This window comes from Phocoena sinus, chromosome 12, assembly GCF_008692025.1.
Source record: "Phocoena sinus isolate mPhoSin1 chromosome 12, mPhoSin1.pri, whole genome shotgun sequence".
Taxonomy (NCBI): domain Eukaryota; kingdom Metazoa; phylum Chordata; class Mammalia; order Artiodactyla; family Phocoenidae; genus Phocoena; species Phocoena sinus.
This window is the reverse complement of record NC_045774.1, coordinates 76,115,365-76,141,114: the sequence shown is the minus strand read 5'-3', so window position 1 is coordinate 76,141,114 and position 25,750 is coordinate 76,115,365. Positions and strand designations below refer to the sequence as shown.

General features: G+C 36.4%; 1 protein-coding gene across 1 annotated transcript in view; it reads right to left on the bottom strand.

The window, feature by feature from the left end:
• LCA5 (lebercilin LCA5) overlaps positions 1-24,904 on the bottom strand; it is a 75,003-nt gene extending 50,099 nt beyond the window's left edge. The window contains exons 1-3 of the mRNA XM_032651895.1: positions 24,735-24,904; positions 13,893-14,282; positions 8,950-9,479 (exon numbers count right to left, since the gene is read on the bottom strand). Coding sequence (XP_032507786.1) covers positions 8,950-9,479; positions 13,893-14,091 — 729 coding nt within the window. The 5' untranslated portion in view covers positions 14,092-14,282; positions 24,735-24,904. The remainder of the gene's footprint in view (positions 1-8,949; positions 9,480-13,892; positions 14,283-24,734) is intronic.
• Between the last annotated feature and the right edge of the window lie 846 nt (positions 24,905-25,750).

Here is a 25,750-nt window from a genome sequence, read left to right as displayed (position 1 = left end):
CGGCATATATTTACAACACCCAAGACACGAAAACAACCTTAGTATCCACTGATGTCCATTATTCATCAATGGATAAAGAAGTTGTGGGGTGTGTGTATGTGTGTGTATAAATGATCCTAAAAACAACAAAAACAACAAACAAACTCATAGAAAAAGAGATCGGATTTGTGGTTACCAGAAGTGGAGGTGGGGCGGGGGGCAGTGGCAGAACTGGATGAAGGCAGTCAAAAGGTACAAACTTCCAGTTACAAAGTAAGTACTAGGCATACGATGCATGTATAGGATGATGACTATAGGTAACACTGCTGTAGAATATACATGAAAGTTGTTTAAGAGAGCAAACCTAAAGGGTACTCATTACCAAAAGCAAAACAAAAAAACCATTTTTGCTTTTTATTGTATCTATGAGATGATGGAGGCTAACTAAACTTGTTGCAATAATCGTTTCACAATATATGTAAGTCAAACTATTTTGCTGTACACATTAAATGTATACAGTAATATATGTCAATTATATCTCAATAAAACCTGAAAAATAAAAATGAGGCCGATTTAATATATGTGTATGTGAGTGTACACACATATATATATATTACATATACATCCACAATGATATGTAAAGAACACCAAAATATACTTTCAGTGAAAAAAACACATATTAAGCAATGTGTATGGTACCCTTTCATTTGTAGTTAGTAAAAAAACGGACATACACATATACATGTATGAATTTGTGCATGTAAAGACGATTTCTTAACAGTGATTACTTCTTGAGAAGAGGCCTACAAAGGATAGCATAGAGGGATACTGATGTTTCACTGTATACCTCTCTGTATTATTTGAATTTTTAGGCCCTTTTTTTCTATTACTTTTTCGATAGAAGGTTTTTACTGTAAATATTAACACAAAATTGCTGTAATTGTTCTACCTAAATGGTTAGTTTCTAAGGACCCTACCAAATTTATTCTCTGCAATGGTTTTAAACTTTACCCTTCAATCACAGATCTCATAATTTCATTGTAAATCTTCTTCCACCAAAAATGACAAAAATTTTGTAAATAATATAATAAAATCTAGCCAATTAAGGATCTCAATGAGTGCTATTTTATTTCACAATCAGTTCCTCTTTTCAACATTAGAAATCTTTCATTTCTCCAACTTCAATAATAAGCCCAATGACTTTTTTTTTAATAAATATGGTTTACCATGCTAAAAATACTTTTGACACATGAAAGGTTTAAAAACATGATTTAGACTCTGATTCAGATTTCAGAACTGAGAGGGGCCTCAGAATCATTTAATTCTGCAAACAAAGCAACCAAAATCTGGGCATGAAGAGGGATGCACAACGTCAGAATAGGGCAAAAACCGAGCTGAGCTCCTGGTCTGACCTCCATTACTCTGTCCTAATTAGCTTTTTTTTTTTTTTAAGAAACAAAGCAGGTAGGTGAGGCAAAGGCAGGCCTTCTGGATTTGGGTTTCTGGAGGGTGAAAGGGCAAAAAAAACATTTAGAGCAGAGACCTAGCCACTGGAGTAAGGTATGGCAGGGAAAGATACAGGAAAAGGAATCTACCTAGCCAACACTACACAGCTCAATTCTCATTCTGAATCAACTAGAAAGGGTAAGGGAAGACAAAGCTGAATCAATTCTTACTTTTGAAAATGATTTACAGTGGAGGACAATATTATTTTTTTATCGACAAGAAACAAATACCTACTTGAGGGCAGCTCTAGGGCCAAGGGAATTTGAATGCCAATCTGTTACAAGAAAAACCTTCAAAAGAAAAAGAAGTCTATTCAAACTTCATTTTAGAGCTCTATGATATTCAGGCTACTCAAATCATTCCCCAAAATCTTCAGAAATTTCTAAAAAGGGAGAGAAAGCCTTGTTAACAGTTTCATTATATTTTTCTGACAAGGTAATTCACTCTGTGCCAATTTAATGTTAAAATAGAGTTGGATTTTTTTTTTTTTTTTTTTTTTTTTTTTTCAGTACGCGGGCCTCTCACTGTTGTGGCCTCTCCCGTTGCGGAGTACAGGCTCCGGACGCGCAGGCTCAGCGGCCATGGCTCACGGGCCCAGCCGCTCCGCGGCATGTGGATCTTCCCGGACCGGGGCACGAACTCGTGTCCCCTGCATCAGCAGGCGGACTCTCAACCACTGTGCCACCAGGGAAGCCCTAGAGTTGGATTTTTTAATGCATTAAAATGTGTGCCCTACAGCTTACTGGAGTATTTTAATAATTATGTGCATGCTATTACATTTATGATCTTTTCATAAAACTTAGTAGATAACTTCCCATTTAGTGATTAAGGATTCTTATGATAGTTAGCAATGCATGATATTTGCTTCATGACAGACTGTTGATCATATCTCTGACTAATCTGCTACTGCATCCTGAGATCGGGAATGCAACCCCAGCTGTAAGGCTTTCTTATGAGGGACAGGACAGAATCGGTGCCTTTACCTTCAGCCCCTACTGGAGGACAGTTCCAGGCCCGGTAAACAATGGTGCAGTTTGGCAGTCATTAATAGAAACTGCAAACTGGGGGAATCGCTAATGAAGTTGCTAACAAAGAACCACTGATATTCAATCAGTGATTCTCGAAGAGTGGTGCAGGGACCCCTAAAGGTCTCTGAGACACTTTCGGGAGTTTGCAAGGTCAGAACTACTTTATAATACAGTATTATTTGCTATTTTCACTCACTGTCATGAGTGTACGATGGAGCTTTCCAAAGGCTATATAACATGTGATATTATATAACGAAACATGTCAATATTTGGAAAGTGTGCCTAATGCAATGAACGAACATTTTCCAAATAACGAACATTTTCCAAATGACTAATCCATGATATTACAAAATCATTCATGGGTAAACATTCATTCAAAGGAGAAGACTGATGGATTTTAAGGTGACAGAGTATAAAAAATTCTTTGACATGGTTTTAGATTCCACATTGCAACAAACCTTTGAGAACACCACTTACTAAGTTTTGATGTAGTATCAAAGAATATCCAGTTATCTGAAGAGCTTTTAAATATTCCTCCATTTTCTAACTCCTACAGACATCTGTGTGAGGCTGAATTTTCTTTTATCAACCGTAACAACATATTGCAACAGATTGAATGCAGAAGCAGCTATGAGGACCCAGCTGTCCTCTATTAAGTATGACACTGAAGAAATTTGCAAATATATATCAATAAAATGATGCCACTCTTGTCCCAATTTATTTTGGGTTTAGAAAATAGGTATTTCGCATTAAAAGATTTCATGATACCATTTAGTGAGTTATTGTTTATTTTAAATAAATTAAGAAATATTTTTGAATGTTCTCAATTTTAATTTCTAATATGGTAAATACCAATAGGTATAGCCATATAAACAAAAGCTCCTGTGGTAATGGTGGGGGGAATCTGCAATCATTTTTAAGAGTATAAAAGGGTCTTCAGACCAAAAAATTTGAGAATCACTGCACTATGTAACTAAAAATATTTTACTGCTGCAGATGTTAACACTTTAACAGTTTTTTGCAGCTTTTTTACAATTTGTTGCAGTTTTATTTAAATATTAATATATATAGCTATTAATATTAAAATAAACATATTTAACTGGGGCTGCTACTTTGATAGGACCCTATTCAATAAACTTATTGAAGTAAAAGCCTAAATGAAGGTATAAAGCCAACCCTAAATAAAGAAATAAACATGTAGTCTGATTTAGCTGTCTGTACCTTTGTACAGAGCTCAACAAATTTAACCCTATCAAGCAGCTCTTCATTCCTGGTATAAGGCCCAGGATCCGGCAGACCACGGGGCACAAGGCTGGTGAAAAACAACTGCTATGGGTGATTGATTGTCCCTACTCGTATTTTAAAAGGTTGTTTGTCTAACCATGTGTCCACTTCTAAACCACAGTACTCTTAAATTACTCAGACTATGCATTCTGTCACTTCCATCAACTAACAAAATAAACTTGTATCCAACTTACAGAGGGTGAAGAGGGAAGTTTTTCACAGCTCAACTATTTACAGGTAACCTTGAAGAATGCTTCCCCGCTGCCCCTCACCCCCCCCCCCCCCCCCCCCCCCCCGTCCCCCAGGAAGAAAATGTAACACAAGGGGAATAAGAATTGTGGCCTGAAATCCTTTCTGGGATAAGGCAATCTATAAACAAATAAACAAAGTTGCCTGTCACAAACTCCAGCTTAAGGACATATTCCTAAAATAAACAAACAACACCGTACAGATAGTCATCCTTAGTAAAGAACAGCACAAAACTTAAAGACAGCACTACTAGGATTTTACTGCAATTTCAAGGGACACTCGGGACTTTCTCAGGTTTTAGTTAATTTGCAAAATGAAACACCACAATTGAGCTCCTAGATTCCTCCCTTACCCTTAAAGTCAATGGCACCGAGTCTGAAGAAAAAAGATTAACTTAGTGTTAAATAAAATTTGAAAAACTGAATGAGGCATGAAAACAAAAGCTAACAAAAGCTAAATTTCACACTAAATTAAGACACTCAATAGTAAATATTTCGAATTCTGGATTGATTACTGAGATTATGAAAGATAATTTTCTTTCAAAATGAAAACTTTAGGAAGTATCAAAACTTTAGGAAGTATGAAAAGGTAAGCTAAAAAGCAGAGAATAATTACCCTCAGGTGGGTTGCAGAGGCTCCTCCATTCATAAGAGAGCTAGTTTGATATGACAGCTGACTTGAGATTGATTTGAGAGTAGGTTCATAATAACGTATTAAATGTTGATTCCAATATAATTTACAACAGAAATGAAGCAGTTTAGATCTCCCAAACAAACGTTGAGGCTTGGAGCTAATAAACTTAACATTCCTGAAACTTGACAGTAAACTTCTAAAGCTAAGCCATTCCTTTATGTGCATTAAATAGTCATAACCCCTTGTGAAAATGATTTTTGCAATAAAAATGAGCTTTTAAATTTGAAAATAAAAGTTCAAAAATAATTTTCTCATCCAGAAAAAACTGAGACTATTTACAGTTGCTTCAAACAAAATGAAATATTTAGGTATAAATCTAACAAAACCTGTTTCAATCTGAATCCAGAAAATTAAAAAATGATGATGAAAGTAATCAAAAATGGAGAAATATACTGTGTTCAAGAATTGGAAGATTCGGGGCTTCCCTGGTGGACCAGTGGGTAAGACTCCATGCTCCCAATTCAGGGGGCCCAGGTTCGATCCCTGGTCGGGGAACTAGATCCCGCATACATGCTGCAACTAAGAGTTCACATGCCGCAACTAAGAGTTTGCATGGCGCAGCTAAGAGTTTGCGTGCCACAACTAAGGGTCCACATGCCGCAACTAAGAGTCCACATGCTGCAGCTAAAAGATCCCATGTGCCGTAACTAAGACCCAGTGCAGCCAAAATAAAAAAATAAATAAATATATTTTAAAAATTGGAAGATTCAACATAATAAGGATGTCAATTCTCCACAAATTGATCCATGTTTAATGCAATTCTTATCAAAATCTCAGGAAGGTGTTGGTAGACAGAGACAAGTTTATTCTAAAGTTCATTTGGAAAGGCAGAGGACCTAGAGTAGCTAAAATAGGTAAAATTTTAAAAACAAAGCATAACATGAGATGAATCCCTCTACCATAATCATATATATACGGTTTACTATGTAGCCTGTAATGAGGAGAGTGTGGTATCGTCAGAGGGACAGACACATATATCAGTAGAATAAAGAATCCAGAAATAGACCCACAAAAATATGCCCAACTGATTTTTGACAAAGGTGCCAGATTCAGTGGAGGAAGAACAGCCTTTTCAACAAATGGTACTAGAGCAACTGGGCACTAAAAGGTGGGGGAAAAAAAAAATGAACCTCGACCTAAACTTCACAACTTATACAAAAATTAACTCAAAATGAATCATGGACTTTAAAACATAAAACCATAAAGCTTTTGGATAAAAACACAGTACAAAATCTTTGGAGCTACAGACAAAGGGTGCCAGGGATAGCAAAGAATTCTTAACTTGACACTAAAAAGCACAATCCATGAAAGAAAAATCTGATAAACTGGACCACATCAAAATTTAAAACCTTTCTTCTGAAAGACCCTGTGAAGAGGATGAAAAGACAAGCTACAAACTGGGAGAAAATATTTGCAAACCACGTATCTGACAAAGAACCTGCATTTAGTATATATATAAAGAACTATCAAAATTCAACAGTAAAAGCACAAACAATCCAATGAGAAATATAGGCAAAAAACAAACAAAATGAATAGGATCTTCTGATGGCAAATAAGCATATAAAAAGATGTTCAACATCATTAGCCATTAGGAATAATGCAAGTTAAAACCAAGAGATAGTGCTAAAAACCTGTAAGAATGGGTAAAATTTTAAAAAGTGATAACACCAAATGCTGGCAAGGATGTGGAGAAAGTGGATCACTTATACATTGCTGGTAAAAATGTAAAATGGTACTGTTGCTCTACAAAAGAGAAAGGCGGTTTCTTACAAAACGTGTGCTTATCGTACAATCCATCAAGTATACTTTCATGCATATATTCCAGAGAAATGAAAATCTATGTTCACACAAAAATCTGTACATGAATGGTCATAACAGCTTTAATAGGTAATAGCTAAAAACTGCAAACAATCCAAATGCCCTTCAACGGGATATACCATAACACTCTGTTGTATATCCATGCCATGGAATACTACCTGGGAATAAAAAAAGGAACAAGCTATTGATATATGCAACAACTTGGATGGAGCTCAAGGGAAAAAATGAAATCTGCCAACCGCAACAGGTTAAATACTGTATGATTCCAGTATTTATATTACATTCTTAAAATGATGAAATTATGTGAACAGATCAGTGGATGCCACAGATCAGAGAGCAGGGGAAGGCAGGAAGGTAACTGTGCCTATAAGTTGGTAACACAGGTTCCCTGTGATGGAACTGTTCTGCATCTTGACCACGGTGATGGTCACATGAATCTACACATGTGATAAAACTGCATAGAACTAAATACACACACACACACACACACACACACACACAAGTCCAGGTAAAACTGGTGAAATCTGAATAAGGTTGATGAGTTGTATCAATGTATTACTACCAATTTCCTAACTGCAATATTATATTCTAAGTATGCTATATGTTACCACTGGGGAAACTGGATGAAGGATCTATGCGATCTCTCTACATAATGTTGTTAAAACTTCATGTCAACCTACAATTAACCAAAAATAAAGTTTTTTTAAATTTCTTAACTCCACTAAGAAAAAAAAGTAAGAATTGAGGACACTATACAGTTAACAAGTATTTCAAAGACTTATCATCACAGATGACTGATTTTCAGCTCTCAAGTGGGTAGCCACATAATTCAACTCCATCTACAACTCAGAAACCACAGACTTATTCCATTTTTCCTCTCTTCCTTCTTTCTCTTCCCTCCTCTACCACTCCATCAACCCCCTTCATAACTGGCTATAAGAGAGAACTGCAGTGTGTGTGTGTGTGTGTGTGCGTGCGTACTGCAACTCCGTGTTCTCTCTAGTTTTATATAAACACGCACAGAGGTGTGGGTTGTTTTCAACCATACTTATTAATTAGCATTCTGTGCTCTTGGTTCCTAATTTTAAAATCCATTATGTGGCACATTTTATACTTCCCTTTAAAAATAATTAAAATGTCAGCTATTTGTTTATGACAATAGTTGCTTCCATCCCTACCCCCACCCCACTACATAGGTAAATGGTCCTTAAAAAAAAGTTTTCGTATGTTGCTCTGAAGTTCGAGTTGATCACTGGTGGAACCTATACAATAAGATATCTTCTGTGCACTGAAACAGGAGTTAATGATTGCTAATTTTGGAGAATAAGCTAGGCACTTTTTCTGGTTACTGATATACACTCCATTTAATAAGCCACTGTCTCTGGGCATGGCATTGGTAGATTGAGCCTGGCATACTACACAGACTAAGAAGTACTAGTATCATACCATGTACTAAAAACATCTAATTAATACACTGCAGAAAGCTAGTTTATTTATAGTTCTGACTTGCCCTTGCTCAGAGAGCTCTCACAGCAGGCATTATTCTCATACTTTTTCCCTACCTTTGCTTTCTAAACTACTTCGTCAATTCTAAGTAATTCTAAGCCCTGACTCAGGGCTTCTGTTTGATACACACAGACACACACAGACACACACACACACACACAGAGCACCACATTTCAGTGGATGTTTAACTCCGTGGATCTTAGTCACTTGCGGAAAATATACTATTTGATTTGAGATATATGTGTGTGTGTGTGTGTGTGTGTGTGTGTGTGTGTGTGTGTGTGTGTATCTCACAGGTAGCATCTAATATAAGTTTTCCATATAACAGTCATGGGGTAGTACTCTTTTCCTCTCTAATTATAAGAAAAAAATATTTTTATAAGATCTGCTGTATTCTCAGACTATTAACATCATTCCACCCACCTCTCACCTCAGTTTTTATTTGGGGGAGTAGAGGCACACCCTGTTCCAAAATATATCTTTCACAAATGTTCAAAGAAATAAAAACAGAAAGTATTATTCATGTGGCATTTCTTACACAATGGCCCCAAAATGTCAGTTTTCTACACTATAGCTCTTATAGTATCATTTTCAATTTCAGAGAAACAATCACATAATCAAATAGTGTATTTCCCCCAAATGGCCAAGATCCATGGAATTAAATATCCATTAACATGTGGCCCATTAATGTATACAATCTTTTACATCTTGCTCTTAAAGATAAAATCTTAAGTTTTTCCTAATCTCTTACTCAGAAAGATAATACCAAAAGAAGTTTTCATTTCCAAGCAATGCAGAACTGCAATAAGCAGTCTTAAAAGAGCACATTAAATGCCCAATGAAGAATAACACAAAACAGCACAATTAGAAACTGTAGAAATTTTACCTTAATTCTTCTCTCGGTGTCATCTAATTTTAACTCTGCTGAAACGAGTTTCTTTGCTAAATCATCTCGCTCAGGTAGCTGTCTAGCTTCAGAGATCTTTTTCAGTTTCTGTAAGGAAAGTTTTGTCCTAAATAGTTCACCTTCTGTATCTTTCACCCTTTTCTCAGTTGCCCGTTCTTTCTCTTGAGATTTTCTTAAGCGTTCTTTGAGTGCTGTAATCTCATTGTTATGACGAGCAATAAGTTGTGAGATTTCATTTTCTGTATCTTCAAACTTATTCAGGGCTTTCTCCTGCCGATACTGAAGCCTTTTCAAAGCCTTATTTTCTTTTAGCAGCTCAGCCAACTTGACCTGGAGTTCAGTTACTTCATTCTGCAATTCATTGATTTTTAGCAGTCTTGCAGAAAGAACCCGTTTTGTAACAAGATCAGTATCTTTCCGAACTGGCTCCCTATTGAGGCCCTGGGAGTGAAATCCCACTGGGACTCCCCTTCTGTTTGGTGGACCCTTAGGGCTTGGTTTCCTAGGGACTAAAAAAGAAACAGTAATAATGTAAAGTGAAAGCTGTACCAGATGTAGTATTATTTACTCATCCTAACACAAGTGGATCCACAACATTCTTTGTTTCCTTAAAAAATGATTTTACAATATTTAATTAAATATCAGGTTTTACCTAGAGCTCTTAATCTAATGGTTTTATAAGAAAGGTTTGAAATCTTTTAAGAAAGTTCAAGAATTATATTCTGATCCAGCAAAATAACATCCCCATAGTTTATAGGGAATTATTTTACCATTTTTAACTTTACAGATAAGACAGCCAGCCAGCATTTGAACATAGGCACCGTCAGCACTAGCATGGTGCCTAATAAATACTGGACAAAATGTTGTGATATTCAAGTCATTTGTGCCAAGATATTTGGGATCATTATTTAAAATGTGGAAATGTATGGGGTTTTTTTTTTTTTTTTTCTTTTGCTGTACGTGGGCCTCTCACTGTTGTGGCCTCTCCCCTTGCGGAGCACAGGCTCTGGACGCGCAGGCTCAGCAGCCATGGCTCACGGGACCAGCCGCTTTGCGGCATGTGGGATCTTCCCAGATCAGGGCACGAACCCGTGTCCCCTGCATCGTCAGGCGGACTCTCAACCACTGCGCCACCAGGGAAGCCCGGGGTTTTTTTAATTAGTTAGAAATCTTTATTTGGGGAAAGAGGATGACAACATGACAGCAAGAAGATTTACCACTTAATAAATCCTTGAGCAATTCAACTTAAACCTTTTCCAGGTCTATCTTCCCTACCCACAGAATGAGGATAACAACTCATTTGTTGTCGTGAGGATTAACTGAAGTTTGCATGTAAAACAGAAAGTTCTCCAACAAATATACTCTGTCAGCGACAAAAACTTAATCCCAGGTATCAGTGATTGGAAACAGAAAACACTTCAGCAGTACAGGTGTGATTCTAAATGCTTTCTCAGAGGCTTGCTTTTGTGTGATGTTCAAATCAAAAACATCTGGCATAATTTAAGAACAAGATAAACAAAAAACTCCACCCTAAAAAGTACAAGCATGTGAAACCTTTAAAGTTAACTAATACACATTAATCACAATATTTCACAAAAATTTGGAATGTTTTTTTTCTTTTTACTAAAAGTTCATTAAACTTAAGCCTTGATATACAGAGCACCTGCCCTTTAAAAGAGGCATCTGGAAGTCTGCCACAGTTGAGAATAACGAACTTTAATCTCCAAGGTGACTGCATTTTTTCAAGAAGGAAATGCATTCCAGAGGGAAAAAAAATGAAGAAAAACTAGAAAATCCAATGTTTCCCTACCCGTTTTACCAGCCATGGATACCCTGATTTCATTATGTAAACAAGGGTAAGAGTAATATTTACAATTTAACACTATAAAGTTTCATTAAAGAGATGGAAGTTTTATAGAAGCTATTTTGAATGTGTAACTGATTTGGGATTGCAGCTCTATAAATGCTTGAATATATGAAAGGAAGTGGTAATAAAAAGAAATGAGGGAAAACCTACTTGTAACTCTGAAACTATGCTATCCAATATAGTAGTCACTAGCCACATGTGCCTACTGAGAAACTTGAAATGTGGGTGGTCCAAACTGAGATACCCCGTAACTATGAAATACATACCAGATTTCAAACACTTAGTTTAAAAAAAAAAAAAGGAATGCAGAATATTCCACACACTATGTTTTATATTAACTATATTTAGAAATGATAATATTTTGGATATGTTGGGTTAAATAAAATATAGTATTAAAATTAATTCCACCTGCTTTTCTTTTTAAATGTGGCAGTAAAACATTGCATTTGTGACTTGCATTATATTTCCATTGGAGAGACTGCTCCAGTTTTAAATTGGAGCACCCATCATTTCAATTCTCTTTCTTTCCCAACATACTGAATTAATAGTTTTAGTATCTATATGCTATTATAGAATATGTATTCAGCTCTTGGAGTGACAGAAACTTTATACATAAAAATGACTGTACATAAGGATGAATGTTAATCATTCCAAATCTCTGATTTTTATGTATAAAATTATATTGCTCAGCAAACAAGACTTCATACAAATGGAAACTTAATTTGCAAAGTTAAAGCCTAGATATTATATGAATCAGGATAAAAATTTTCCACTAATATTTTACTGAACAATTTAGCCAGACAGAAAGGGCTTCCACAACCAACTTCTGACATCCTAAAAACCTGAACATTGATTTTTAGCATATTCTATTAGTACATCTACAAACAAAGTACACTTAACCAGAACTCAAAAATATTTCTTAGCGTTCATCTACCTCTTTCATTTTTAAAACTATCAAGATGAAATACAGGGCTAACAGGAGTCAGAACAAAGATGACTTATTGTTGTGTATATCATTCTTCATCTCCCCCTTGTTAAGTCACCACCAAAAAGAGGGTGGGCAAATAAATGCTTTTTTCCTTCCGTCAGGTGTTAAAATTACGGTATGACTCATTTAAAAAACATGTAACAAAAATAAACTATGCATCTACCAAAAACTCAGTGTTTATATTACTGATAAAACAAGAAATAGAATAAGTATGTAATATGTAATACACAAAGATGTATAAATTATTAAATTTTATTATCATATAACTTCTGATAGAGCACAAATTTTACTTCTGATAGAGCACAAATAACTTCTGATAGAGCACAAATAAAGCATGCTGAAATTTAAAAGGAGGAAGAATATGTTATCAAACATGAAATTCCACAAATTCAAGTGTTAAAGATGCTTTTTGAATCACACTTGTTCTTTCCTTAATTTAGTCTACACTGATGATTGTGACTTAAACCAAAAGGAAGTAACTTAGTGTTTAAGGAAAGTTATCAGTTTGGTTATGTTGTTTGATCTAAGGTAGACAAATTACCACAGATTTTAATTCAAAAGATAATGCAAAGCAGAAAACAGTACAAGTCAGATTGAAGACAATAACCAAAATTTTTCTGGGTGATATTAGAACTGTTTCTCATAGCTTTTTCTCAATTATCTTCTTAAATAAGATAAGGCGTAAGAAGTTCTGACTCCTTAATTGGGTAGCCTCCTAAACTGCTTCTGGGTAACGAGTGAAAAAGTATTCTTGCCAGTAATTCCCAAGGTATGTAAATGATTTCTTGGGAATAAACAGTCATTTTCTAAGGTTCAACCCTAAGGTCTGTTTGTTCTTAATTATATAGCAAAAGTTTAATATCAGATCATGCTCTCAGCCACAAAATCAAAACAAGAAAACTGCACTGAGACAGATTTGAAGGAAGAGACTAAGAAACCTGCAGCATTGTACTTGCAGGACAAACAAACAGACAAACAGAAGAAGAAAATGCATCCAAATTGTTCAAAGTATCAACATCCCTGGGAAGCTAGATCAGGGATCCATGAGAGGGCTGCTTTCAAAAGGAACATACACTCTTCTAAAAAAGCAAATGTTACTTTTCAAAGTAAAAATCTGTAAAGGCAAATTTAATCAAACTCCTGATTAAAACTTTTCAATAGCTAACTATTCTCCTGTACAGAAACAGTCAATATCTTAACACAAGATTCCAGGTGTTTCATTGCCTTGCCCCTGTTTTCCTTTTCATCTCCCAAACTTACCACTCCCTGCCTTGCAATCTTACCATTCTAAGCTACTGCTGTTATATTGTGCTGTATTTATTAACGTATATTATAAAACCTCATTTACCTTAGCTTACTTTTCTGTGATATACTCATACTCCTTACATATTTTGTTACTAAGTACATCAGGGTTTTCTTGACCAGGGATTTATTAAGATGAAGAAGAGATTTCTAGAACATTATCTAGTCAAATATATATTAATAACTAGTTCCAGACTAGTAACATTTTAGTAAGAAAAATTATTTCTAATGATTTATGTTGTTTCCATTATAACACAGCTTAATAGAAAACAGACTGGTGGACCCAAGCCCCAAATTCCAATTCTAGGCTGAATTTGAACTTTTGTAATAAGTAGGGCAAGTAATTTTACTCAATCTATAAAAATGCCCCTTAACCACTTTATATCAATGCTTCTCACTACTTTTTGAAATTGAAGATAAAGGAAGGTCCACGTGTTTTGTGGGGCTTTTTGTGGTTTTTTTGCCTTTACAGTACCTCACGAACTCCAAGATAATCATTTATTTAGGAACAAGAGAAAACAAAATGAGAAGCCTCAGTTATGGTTCTTTCTTTAGTATACCGTATGACTTTGAATATAACAAAGGATAATACACAGTACCATAAGCAACATTTATAAAAATATATCCTTTTCTAAATGTAAATCATCCCATTTCCATGCACATATCCATATACATATTAATAGAAGAGTTTCATTCATACATGTTTTCCTTAAGCATTCAAAATGAATTTTCTAGATCTACTGGACTTTTTTAAAGGATGCTTACCTTGATGACGCACTTGGCTGTCTGAAATTTGCTTTTTAGGATTTTTTCCCTTAATAATTGCCGGCGAGGACGGATGGGCCAGCGATGACCGGCCAGAAGACTGTGGTGTAGCTCCAAAATCAGATGAACGGTGAGAGTAATAATGTCTGCCTGCCTTACTTTCTTTACCAGTACCTGGACTTCTTTCTCTTTCCCCCATGGCTTTGAAAAATGGCCTCTATTCACATAATTTCACAGATTCTTTTCTTCAGAAAAATCCATGGCAATCCTGAAGAGCATTTTTTAGAGTCTTCAGATCCCGGGAATAATATTCATGTATGTGCAATTTGTTTTCTCTCTGTATCTGTGGTCCACAATTCACAGGAGGGACCAGAAAATACACTTTTTCCCCTACAATTAAGGAAGGGGGAAGGAAACTCATCATATTTCATGAAATAGATTTCTACAGTTAATTACAATGAAATATACTAAAAGCAAAATAATATACTGCTTATAATTTTTAAAAGAGGCTGTAATTTAATTCATCTATATTTTCACACAGTTGTTTACAGTATTTGGAGAAAAGACAAACTGTCATAGCCTAGATAAAGAACATGTAAAGTACCTGACATATACTTGCTTCTGAATAAATGTTAACTGCACTTGACTCCCTTGAATCTTAAGATTTAAAATAAACACAAGTGCTGATTTTTAACAGGTGAACTATGATCAAATCACCAATTTCTTTCTTTTTTTGGGGGGGTGGGGTGTTGGGGGATGGTGGTAAAGGACAAGACTGCTAACAAAACCAAAGAAAAAATATCTAAAATTGCATAAAAATGTAAAACTGAAAGTATGTAAAAAAACTAATCAAATTAAAGCACTTGATGAAAAAACATTTGCAACATGACAGAAAAATGGTTACCACCCTTAACAATAAATACCTCATATCATGCCATAAGAAAAATATGAAGTCCAAAGATAAATGGGCAAACACATGTTAAGACCCACAGCAAGCAATACAAACTATAGGCACAAAATAACATTCAACCTCAGATACCATTTTTAAACCTATCAAATTATCACAGATTTCTCAACACTCAATGCTTCCAGAATGGCTGTCAAGAAAATACTGGGAAAAAAGTTGGCAAAATATATTAAAACTTTAATTATGCTTTTAACCTTTGATCTGATAATTCCATTGCCAGATACCAAGAAAATTATCCTAAAAATAGGGGGAAAGTTTATGCACAAATATTTAATGCAGTACAATTAAAAAAAACAAAAAACAAAACCAAAAAAGGAAGCAACCTAATCTAACCACTGCAAAATAACAAAATTAAGGAAAGTACTGAAAAAAGTCAATATAGCCTAGTATCATGCAACTGTTAGAAATGTTTACAGAAAGTTTGTGTTAACAACGAAGATGCTTATACTATTACAGTAAAAGAAAAATTCAAACTGGTATATAAATATGATCTCAACTACACACAGTCATTGAAAAATACTGAAAACACTGAGCATCCTTTTTAGCTGAACTCAGGAACTGAAAAAAACTGCAAACCAAGGTATACATAATATACCAAAATAACATCTGGAATTGGATTACTTTTATAATTATAATTGTTCTTAATATTTACAAGAAATGAAAAGCCCACTGATGAAATCAGTGTTAAAAGTATATACTAGTAATAAATGAAAATGACACATGCACAAGGTAGCACTACTACTATTCATGTAGTACTTTTGTAGTGGGAAAGGACTAAAACAATCAAAATGACCATCAATAGGGAACTGGCTGCATACACTGTAAACCTCCACACAGTGAAGTACAGTACTATGAAGCTATTAAAGGAATGCGGATTACCTCTGTATATTCTCTGCAGTCTGAAGTGATCTCTAGAATATATTAAGAAAAGGAAGAGGGAGAAAAGCACGTATAGTACGCTACCATTGAATGAAGAAGGAGGGTTATAAATTTATATACGCAACTTTTTATATTTTTGAAAAGTAGAACAAATTAAATAATGAACAAACAATGGGTTCTCTAGGGCAGGGCTGTCCAACAGAACATTCAGCAAGAATGGAAATGTTCTAAAACCTGTTCAGTATGATAGCTAGCCACATGTAGCTACTGAACACCTGAAATGTGGCAAGTGTGAATGAAGAACTAATTTTTAATTATGCTGAATTTTAATTAATTTAAATGTTAAAAGCCACATGCATTAGTGGTTAGCTGATTGGACAGTATAGCTGTAGAGGAAAGCAGGAAGCAGAGTTCAGGGATAGGGATAGGAATTAGACTTCTTTATCTATAACTTTTGTAGACTCAACTTTGGAAATAATAATTTTTAGAAATTAGATTTTTAAAAAGCATTTCCTATAAATCCAAAGAAAATGAAACAAATAAATGTAACTATATATACAGTTGGTGGCAAAACCACACAGATTAACCAGTTCTAATGACTTTAAAACACAATCCCTAGTGAGATATATCCTACTGACAAAAAGTTACAAAATTTTTCTAAAAACTAGTTTCAATAATCACATCGTTGGCATTGTTATTCTCAGGCTACTACATGTGCACTGTGAGATAAAGCAAACAAGTAATTACATTGGTTCGGTTAGGTATTAGAATTTTCTAAAACAAACAAGTATAAGCCAATACGAGTTTTAAAATTCTGGAGCCCAAAATGTGAATTTTGAGTATCAGTATGAATTTATCATGGATTTTACATTTAAAAAAAAAAAAAAAACACTGTTTCCCAGCTCTGTTCACTGAAAAACCCTAGAAGCGAGAAACAAATTAATAGCAACAAACATTCCCAGCACTCAAATGTAGTGTCTAAATACCGTTTCCCTTAAAAGAAACTAGAACTCCTTGTAAAACGTCTTATTCCACATCTAAGAGAGGAAACATACAAGATGAATCTAAGAATCTAGAAATTTGGTCATACTAGAGAGCAAGAAAGCTGTGAGGCACTCCTGATGGAGCATCAAAAGGGCTCGGGAGCGCACTCCAAGAAGCTCCGACTAGCCAACAGTGGGACAATTGCATCATCAATAAGAATCATATCAGCAAAGGATTAAGACACATCAAATATGTTTAAATTCATGAGGTCATATGTTATTTTTTAAAAACTAATTAGTTACCTCTGAAAGACACTAGGCAACCAACTCATTCATATGAAATTGATACATAAAGAGAAAAAAATCAAACATGTATCCTACCTATACTGTTAAGAGCTGTATCTTAAAATAACAAAACAGTAGATAAGGGGAAGTATTGAGTTGGCCAAAAAGTTTGTTTCTTTACAGAATTATTCTAGCTAATAAATTAAAAAGGGAATATCAGAATGACAGAATTAGAATACTGCCACTTTGTAACCACTAATGAAATAATGAAAGTAGACAGTGCTCACTAATGGCTGCTAACACCATAGAAAAGAAATAATCAGACACTGTGTGCCTTCCAGATAGGACAAGGATACCTCTGAAGTAATGTGCTCCTCCTACAAGAAAAATAAAATCTGATTCTGGTCAAACTTCTAAACTGAAATGACAATTTATAGAAAATACAGGGGACAGAGGTACAAGGAAGCAATTAGCAAAATCCACACTGTGGCAAATCCTATAGGACAAACTGGCTTCTTTAACGCATAAATTGCAAGCAGGAAAAGAAGAGATGGCGAGAGGGTTTCTATATTTTTTAAAAGTCTTAAGGAAAACAAACAATTGCAATCTATGAGCCTTGCTTCAATCTTGATTCAAACAAATTATATAAAAGAAAATTATAAGATAATTTAAACACTGACTGGATATTTAATGACATTAAGGAATTGCTATTGCTTTAGGTGAGATCATGATATTGTGGTTACTTTATTTAAAGAGTCCTTATATTTCAGAGGTAGATGTTGAGATATTTATAGGTAAAATTAAATAATGTCTGGGGTTTGCTTCAAAATAATCCAAGGGGAAGGAGGTAAAGAGATTAAATAAGACTGGCCATGAGTTAATAAAACTATGTAAAAACTGTGGAGACTTGCAGCTTCACTATTCTACCTCTGCTTTCATATTGTTTCAAATTTTCCTTAACAAAAAAGATTTTTTCAAAATCAAGCAAACAATCTTAGAATTTTGTTTTACTTCCTGGTAGATTATTAGTGCCTGGCAATCTCAGTCTCTGTTACAATTAGCTATCTGATCTGAAATCAGCAACAAGTACTAATATTAAAAAATATATAAATCAGTCTGAATCTTTCACTTTGCAATCATGACAGAAAATATTTACACATTTAAAAAACTGTCTAGGAAAAAAGGATGATGGATTAAAGCAATTAAGTGGCTCTATCACTTATTAGCTGCGCAAACCTGGAGAAGCCACCTAACTTCTCAATCTAAATCTAAATCTCAATTTTCTCACCTGTAAAGTGGAAATAATAATGGTAACTTCCTTAAAGAATTGTTGTGACAATTAAATGGGATAATTCAATAACTATCACACAATAAGCACTTGGTAAATATCAATAATTGTACATTACAATTCAAACATACAAGATACTCAGTAAATTCTGATTAATACTCTTTGTTAAAGACTTTCAGTTTTAACAGTATAATTAAAAGTTGATTATATGATATGGACGAAGATTATTTCTGTTTATATGCACATAGCAGCAGTAGCTCCCTATGACCTATCCCATGTAAGTCAGGGGTCCCACCTAAACTTCTTCTTGCGAAGGGTAAGAATCCACAAAAACATTACCTGCCATTCATCTCATATACACCAACACTAGCTCTCTCCCCAACCCCTGCCCCAAACATATACATGTTTAAAAAAAAAAAAAGAAGGAAATATCCATTGCCCCATTATCCAAATCCTGTTTCCTGGGACAACTATTTTAATGGCTTATACTTTTTGCTTATACTATTTTTTTTATTGAAGTATAGTTGATTTATAATATTGTGTTAGTTTCAGGTGTACAGCACAGTGATTCACTTATGTGTATCTATATATATATATATTCCTTTTCATATTTTTTTCCTTATAGGTTATTACAAAAATTGAGTATAGTTCCCTGTGCTGTACAGTAGGTCCTTGTTGGTTATCTATTTTATATATAGTACTGTGCTTATACTATTTCTTGAATTAGCAATTTTAGACTATGAAAGATGAGGATTTAACTCACACCTCATTTTAAATGGCTGCAACATGCAACTACATGTTGGTTACGCAGAGGTTTTTCTCTAGAATTCCTAATTGTCCTTTTTTCTTGAGAGGAAAAAGCATCCTTCTTATCACATCACTGATATCTATCAGTTTCTTGGTCATTCTATCTATAGCCTGAAATCCATTATTCTTCCTCCTAAAAGACATTTTTCTTGGAGACCAGTAATTTCCTATTCTAATGTAAACCAATGACTTTCTACCCGCTGCACCACTGTCATTCTGGAATAACTTTTACTGTATTTCTGAGTTAATCTACCATTTCTAGTGGCCCATGTCATCGTCTTTATTAGTTTTCATTGTATTTTACTGCTCCATATCCTCAAGTAGCTTCTTCAGAAAGGGTTATCCGAGGTAAAAGTTCTGAGTCTTTGCATGCCTGAGAATGTCTTTATTTTGCCTCATACTTGATAGTTTTCATAGGTTCCAAATTCTAAGTGACTCTCTCAGAACTTTGGAGACACTGCTCCAGTGTCTTCTAAACCCTCAAAGCTGCTTATGAGATGTGACAGTCATTCTTTTACTCAACATATACTTTTCTCGAGTTCTCACTATGCAACAGTAATGAAAAAAACAACAAAGAAAGATCCCTGCCCTTATGGAGTTCACACTCTAGTTATGTTCATCTGATTCTCATTCTTCATAGGTAATCTTTTTTTTTTTAACTCCCTAGGAACTTTTAGGATTTTCCCTCTTGCTATACTGAAATGTCACAATGATGTACGTAGGTGTGGTTCTGTTTTCATTGTGTTGCCCTTTTCTTTCCCTCTTCCTTTTAATCAGGAAACTTGTGTCTTTAAGCACGAGAAATGTTCTTAGGTTTCTTTTTTGATAACTGACTCTTCCTTTACTCTTTTTGAAACTTCTACTGGTTAAATAACAGACTTGCTCTCTTTGTCTTTTTGGACTATTTTCAAAGACATTTACTCAATCTATCTTCTAAATCATCCAGGAATTTTTTTTTTAATTTGTGCAAACATCTTAATTTGCAAGAACTCTTTCTTGTTCTGATTTTTTAAAATAATTATTCTGTTCTTGCTTTAATGAGGCAATACATTCTCTTTCCCGAGAACACTAAATAGACATTTTGTGTGTTTTAAGGTCTCTTCTGATCCAGAAATTATCTTCGTTTCACACAGTTACAGTTTTTCAGTTTGTTCATCTTAGGTTTTTTTATACACTGATTTTATTTCTTTGAAGATAATTTTTAGTCACCCACTGATATTTAGGAAAGAAGAAAAAGAATGAACGGAAACCATGTACATGTGAGCGGGGCCTCCTGACAGGCACGCGTTGCTTTAGGATGAACAGCAAAGAATCAGCCATTATGCTGGGGACTCCCTAAAAGTTAGCAATGAGGAGGGATTATCTCCAAACACAAATGTCCACCATGGCAGCTCTACTTCTTCTTTAGTGTCATCTTTGTTTTTATTTCCAGAAGAAATTACTTCTATGTTTTTTGATGGGAAAGAGAGTGAGGGGTGAAGGGCAGAGAGTATTACACTGACGGTCGCTGTGCATGAGCTTGGGTGGAAAAGGAGGCACAACTATTCCATTTATAGTTTTTTAATTATTCTTCCTCCCCATTTTCAATTTTCTTTTCTGACTTTTTAAATCCCAAGATACTCTGAGACTCTGTTGGATATATCAGAATATTTCTTTGCTGCAGTTCCCTCTTGAATATCTTGGGACATAGTTCTGTTCTAATCTATTCCACCCGTCATTTCTTTCATGTTTCAGAAATGTGTTGTAATCTCTCGTCTACTGAGCGTATTCTATCATTCTTACAATGTTATACGTTTATTCTCTTTTTTTCTTTAATATGATTTTAATGTTGCCTCCAAGTAGAAGAGACAAATACATATGGTCAGATCTATATCTTTAACAGCAAATATAAGTCATCTTTAGGCTAATTATTTATAACAATTATTCTCGACCTTTCAAGACAACCTGATATAAGCAATCACTTTTCCAAAGTTCATGAAACTACTATTCAATTCGTACACTTATTCAGTCAACAAAAATTACTGATGATACAGACGCCATTTTAGACAATGAGGAAACTAAAATGAGCAAAAATACACTATGAGTTCTTTTAGGGCAGCATCTGGCTCTTCCATCAAAGAGAGACGATTAGAAAAAACAGTCACAATAAATTATGTATGTATCCTTTATATATTCCCTGAAAATATTACATGTTAATTACACGAGAACACTTTAAAAGCGATAAATTCAAGAACAGCCCCCAGGACATATATGTGGAGAAAACCATAATTCAAAAAGATACAGGCACCTCAATGTTCACTGCAGCACTATTTATAACAGCCAAGACATGGAAGCAACCTAAATGTCCATCAGCAGAGGAATGGATGAAGAAGATGTGGTACATATATACAATGGAATATTACTCAGCCATAAAAAGAAGGAAATAATGCCATTTGCAGCAACATGGATGGACCTAGAGATTATCATACTAAGTGAAATAAGTCAGACAGAGAAAGACAAGTATCATACGACATCACTTATATGTGGAATCTAAAAAAAAAATGATACAAATGAACTTATTTACAAAACAGAAACAGACTCATAGGCTTCGAAAATAGAAAATAAACTTATGGTTACCAAAGGGGAAACGTTGTGTGGGCGAGGAATAAATTAGGAGTTTGGGATTAACACATACACACTACCATATATAAAACAGATAATCCACAAGGACCTAGTATACAGCACAGGGAACTCTACTCAATATTCTGTAATAACCTATGTGGGAAAAGAACCCGAAAAAGAATGGATATATGTATGACTGAATCACTTTGCTGTACACCTGAAACTAACACTACATTGTAAATCAACTATACTCCAATATAAAATAAAAAATTAAATTAAAAAAAAAAGGAGAAGAATAGTCCCAGGAATGCTAGAGAACATTTCGTTACCTTTGCCAAACTTCTGATTACTTAGGATCTATGCTGAAATAAGGTAGGTATTTCTAATCCCATATTATGTTACAAACCTTCATGACAACAAACAAGCATTCCTTAGAAAATATAGCAACCCAAAGATCTAAGCCTTCCTAGAAAATGGAAATTTAGACACTTGTGAAAATTTTCCTTTATAAAACTAGTCCTTAGTCCTTGTAAGAACACCGTTGCCTGGCTGTCAGTGGCTGCCAGAAAAACTGTTCAAACAAGCAAACAGGAAAACAAAAGTTAACAAGTTAAAGAAAATGCATGAAATATTAGACCAAAATATGAAAGGAAGAAATGGATAAAGATGAGGTAAGACAACTATTAGAATAATAACTAATAATGTTTTTACGAAGTACAAACAAAAACAAATGAACTACTATAGTTTAATAAGATTACATAACAATTTAGCACTGGAAGGAACCCTGGGAAATCACTCCTTTCTTTGCATAGATTAAGGAAACTAAGACCCAGAAAAACAAAGTGACTTACCCAAGATCACAGTTTATCTAAGGTCACAGACCTAAGTTAGTAAAACTGGAAATGGACTACAAGTTTTCTGACTCTTGGTTGAGGGACCTATTCAATATTTCAACACCAACCATCGATGAGAACTACCTCATCTTTAAAGCCACCTCCATGTGCATCTATTCCATAGTGTGGCGCTCCCCCTACTAAAACTGAAGCAGCATTTCTGCTCCTTTTTAGAGCTAAACTTTTCACCTGTCTTCCTTCCCACTCCTCTCCATCTCAAGGACTGTGCTCTTGCAATTCTGCCCTCTCTACAGGATCATTCCAATCAACAAAGAGGTTCTAGTAAAGCTGCTGCTTGACTCCATGGCCTATTGCATCTACAACCCAATTTCTCCGCTCCAATTTTCCAGTAAGAGTTTTCGAAGAGTAATTTATAATCTAGAATGTCATCTCTACTTCCTTTCCAACAATGTTTTTCTGAATCCACACTAGTCAGGTTTTCATCCCGACCATTCCACTGAAATAGCTTTTGTCAAAAGAGACAGTGACATTCAACCTGGTGAAATCCAAGAACCAATTTTCTGTCCTCTTCACCCCTGACTCCCCAGCAGCATTGGACGAGACTGCCCAGTCCCTCCTGCCTACAACACTCTCTTTTCTTACTTAACTTCCATAGCCACCTGCCTTCCTGGTTTTCTCATTACCTCATTGGCTGTCTCTTCCCAGTCTTCTTTGTTCAGTCTGCCTCCTCTTCCTGACCTCTAAAGGTTGGAGTACACAAGGCACCACATATTTGGCCCTCTTTTCTTTTATCTACACTCTCTCCTTAGGTGATCTCACCTAGACTTCATTTACCCTGCCTTTCGGATTCATATATTCACTTTCCTATGTGACATCTCCAGCTAGGTATCTAAACATCATTTCAACCTTACATGCCAGTACAAAATCATGATCTATCCCCTTTCTACTCCTACCCACTCTTTCCTATTTTTCTGATCACATTAAATGGCATTTCCATCTACTAAATTATCCATTTCACAAATCTAAGGATCATCCCGGATTCCTTCTTACTCTCACATCCCACAACCAAACCATCTGTAAAACCAGGCTGTTTTATCTCCAAAATATACTCCACATTTGATGATTTCTTACCATCCCCACTGCAACTGCCCTGGTCCAAGCCACCATCTTTTCTCACTTGAACTTCTACAACAGCCTCCTAACTGATATCCTGCTTTCATTTTTGTTGCCCCTGTTAGAGAAACCTATTGAAACTTGACACAGAGATCAGACAGCATGACTCTCCTGCTTAATACCCAATTTGTTACTAATTGATAGCTGTGGTTTGTCTGAGGCCACAAAGTGAATGAGAGGTTTAAACTCAGGTGAAAATCAATGAGAGGGGTTTAAGCTCAGGTGGAAGTCAGTGAGAGGGGGGGTTAAGCTCAGGTAGAAGTCAGTGAGAGGGGATTAAGCTCAGGTGAACTGGACCCGTGCTCTTCACTACTGTTAAACACTACCCCGTGGTCCTGCCGACTTAAAACGCCAAGTATCTGAGCACCCACTCCGATTCACCGATGCCAAGAAGGCACTTTTTTTTTTGCCAACTCTTCCCTCCTCTCATCCCATCTCTGAAGGATGTGTAAAAATTTCACAGCCTGCACCAAAGAGCCGTTCCACACTCATCAGTCTTAACTTCCTATCATTTATTAATTCCAGGGCTACAAAGAGCCTCACAGCCTCCTTCCCCTCCTTGCCCCGTCCCTCCTTTCCCATCTTCAGTGTCTGCAGGCCCCTAGGGCTTTCTAATAACTCCGAACCCCTTCTCTAGATCCTCCTGCAAGGCGCTCCCTTCCTTCTTTCCCTGATCTCCCAAAGCAACCCCTCCCGAACTCGTTCTCATCCTAACTTCCCAATCCCCCACCTTTCGGTCAACCTCCCCTCCGCCCAACCCCCTCCCAGCCGCCGGGCTCCAGATTTGTTTTCCGAGGACTTTCCTTCGCCCCGCGTCCCCCAGTCCTCCTCCATCCCTAATCCTTTAACAACTCCACTCGCACGCCCCCACCTGCTTGGCGGGTCCCGCACAGCCCGGCCTCACCTCGCACCCTCAAGTCCCCCCTATCCCCACGCCCACCCCAAAGCCCACCTCCAAACCGCTCCCGCCCCTCCTCAACGCGGACGCGGCGCCCGCCTCCTTACCTTCTGTCCGCGGGGCCTCGGCGTCTGGCCGCCAAAGAGGGGATGCCAGACTCGGCTGCGGGGCGGGCGCTCAGGGGGCTGGGGTGCGGGAAGTTTGAACACGGGGCTAAGGTAGGGGCGGGGACGTCAGCTCCTGTGTTGCAACGGCGCGGCGACCTCGGCTCCAGGGTAACGGAGGGGGAGGCCCAGACTGCACTGCGGGACGCCCGCAGCCAATGATAAGCCCGCCCCCGGCCTCCCATTGGCTTCTGTTGTTAGAGGGCGCTTTCTATTGGCTTCAGTGGAACCGGAAGGCGGGACGATGAGTAAGAGACTAGGCGGCCATTGGTTGACCGCTCTGGCTGTAGAGGCTACGGAGAGCGGCGAAGTCGTGCGCACCGAAGCTCGTAGAAGCGCGCCCGGCCCTTTAAGCTGAGCGAAGCCAGGGGCGGCCGCAGAGGGTCTAGGTCCCTGGGCGGTGGGAGGTGAATGGCGCGGGCGGAGAGGAGAGGGGTTACTTGACGTGAATTGTAGAAATAAGCCACTGCGTAGTTGAAAACATTGAAAATTGTCTCGAATCGTTTTTGGAAATCGCTTGGTTTTAAATTAGAAACAAATAGCTAGTCGCTTCTCTGTCTTAGCACTGAAATTGCTGATTTTCAGGAGGATGTGGAATAAGTGTACTGATGCGCCTGCCTCGAAGACCTGGCTTTAGTGAAGCACGAAAGTGCCCCGAATTAGGCTTAAAAGTGATTGTTAGGTTTTGGAAGGGGTTTGAGGTGGAATGACATTTGTGGCGCATGTCAGTAACCTATTGAGAGCTGCTTTAAGGCATATTTTCCCTTCAAAAATAATTGACAGTATATATTAAATGGCATTAATTGCGGGAGGCAGGGAAGGTAAAAAGAAAATCCTCTCTGCGATGAAGTTTCAAGCCTTTCTGAGCCTTCTGATTATCAAGATGGTTTAACACCATACTCCGGTGTTCTCGCCTTTGTTAATTTCTCTAGCACTTTCATTCTGCAGAGAATCTAATT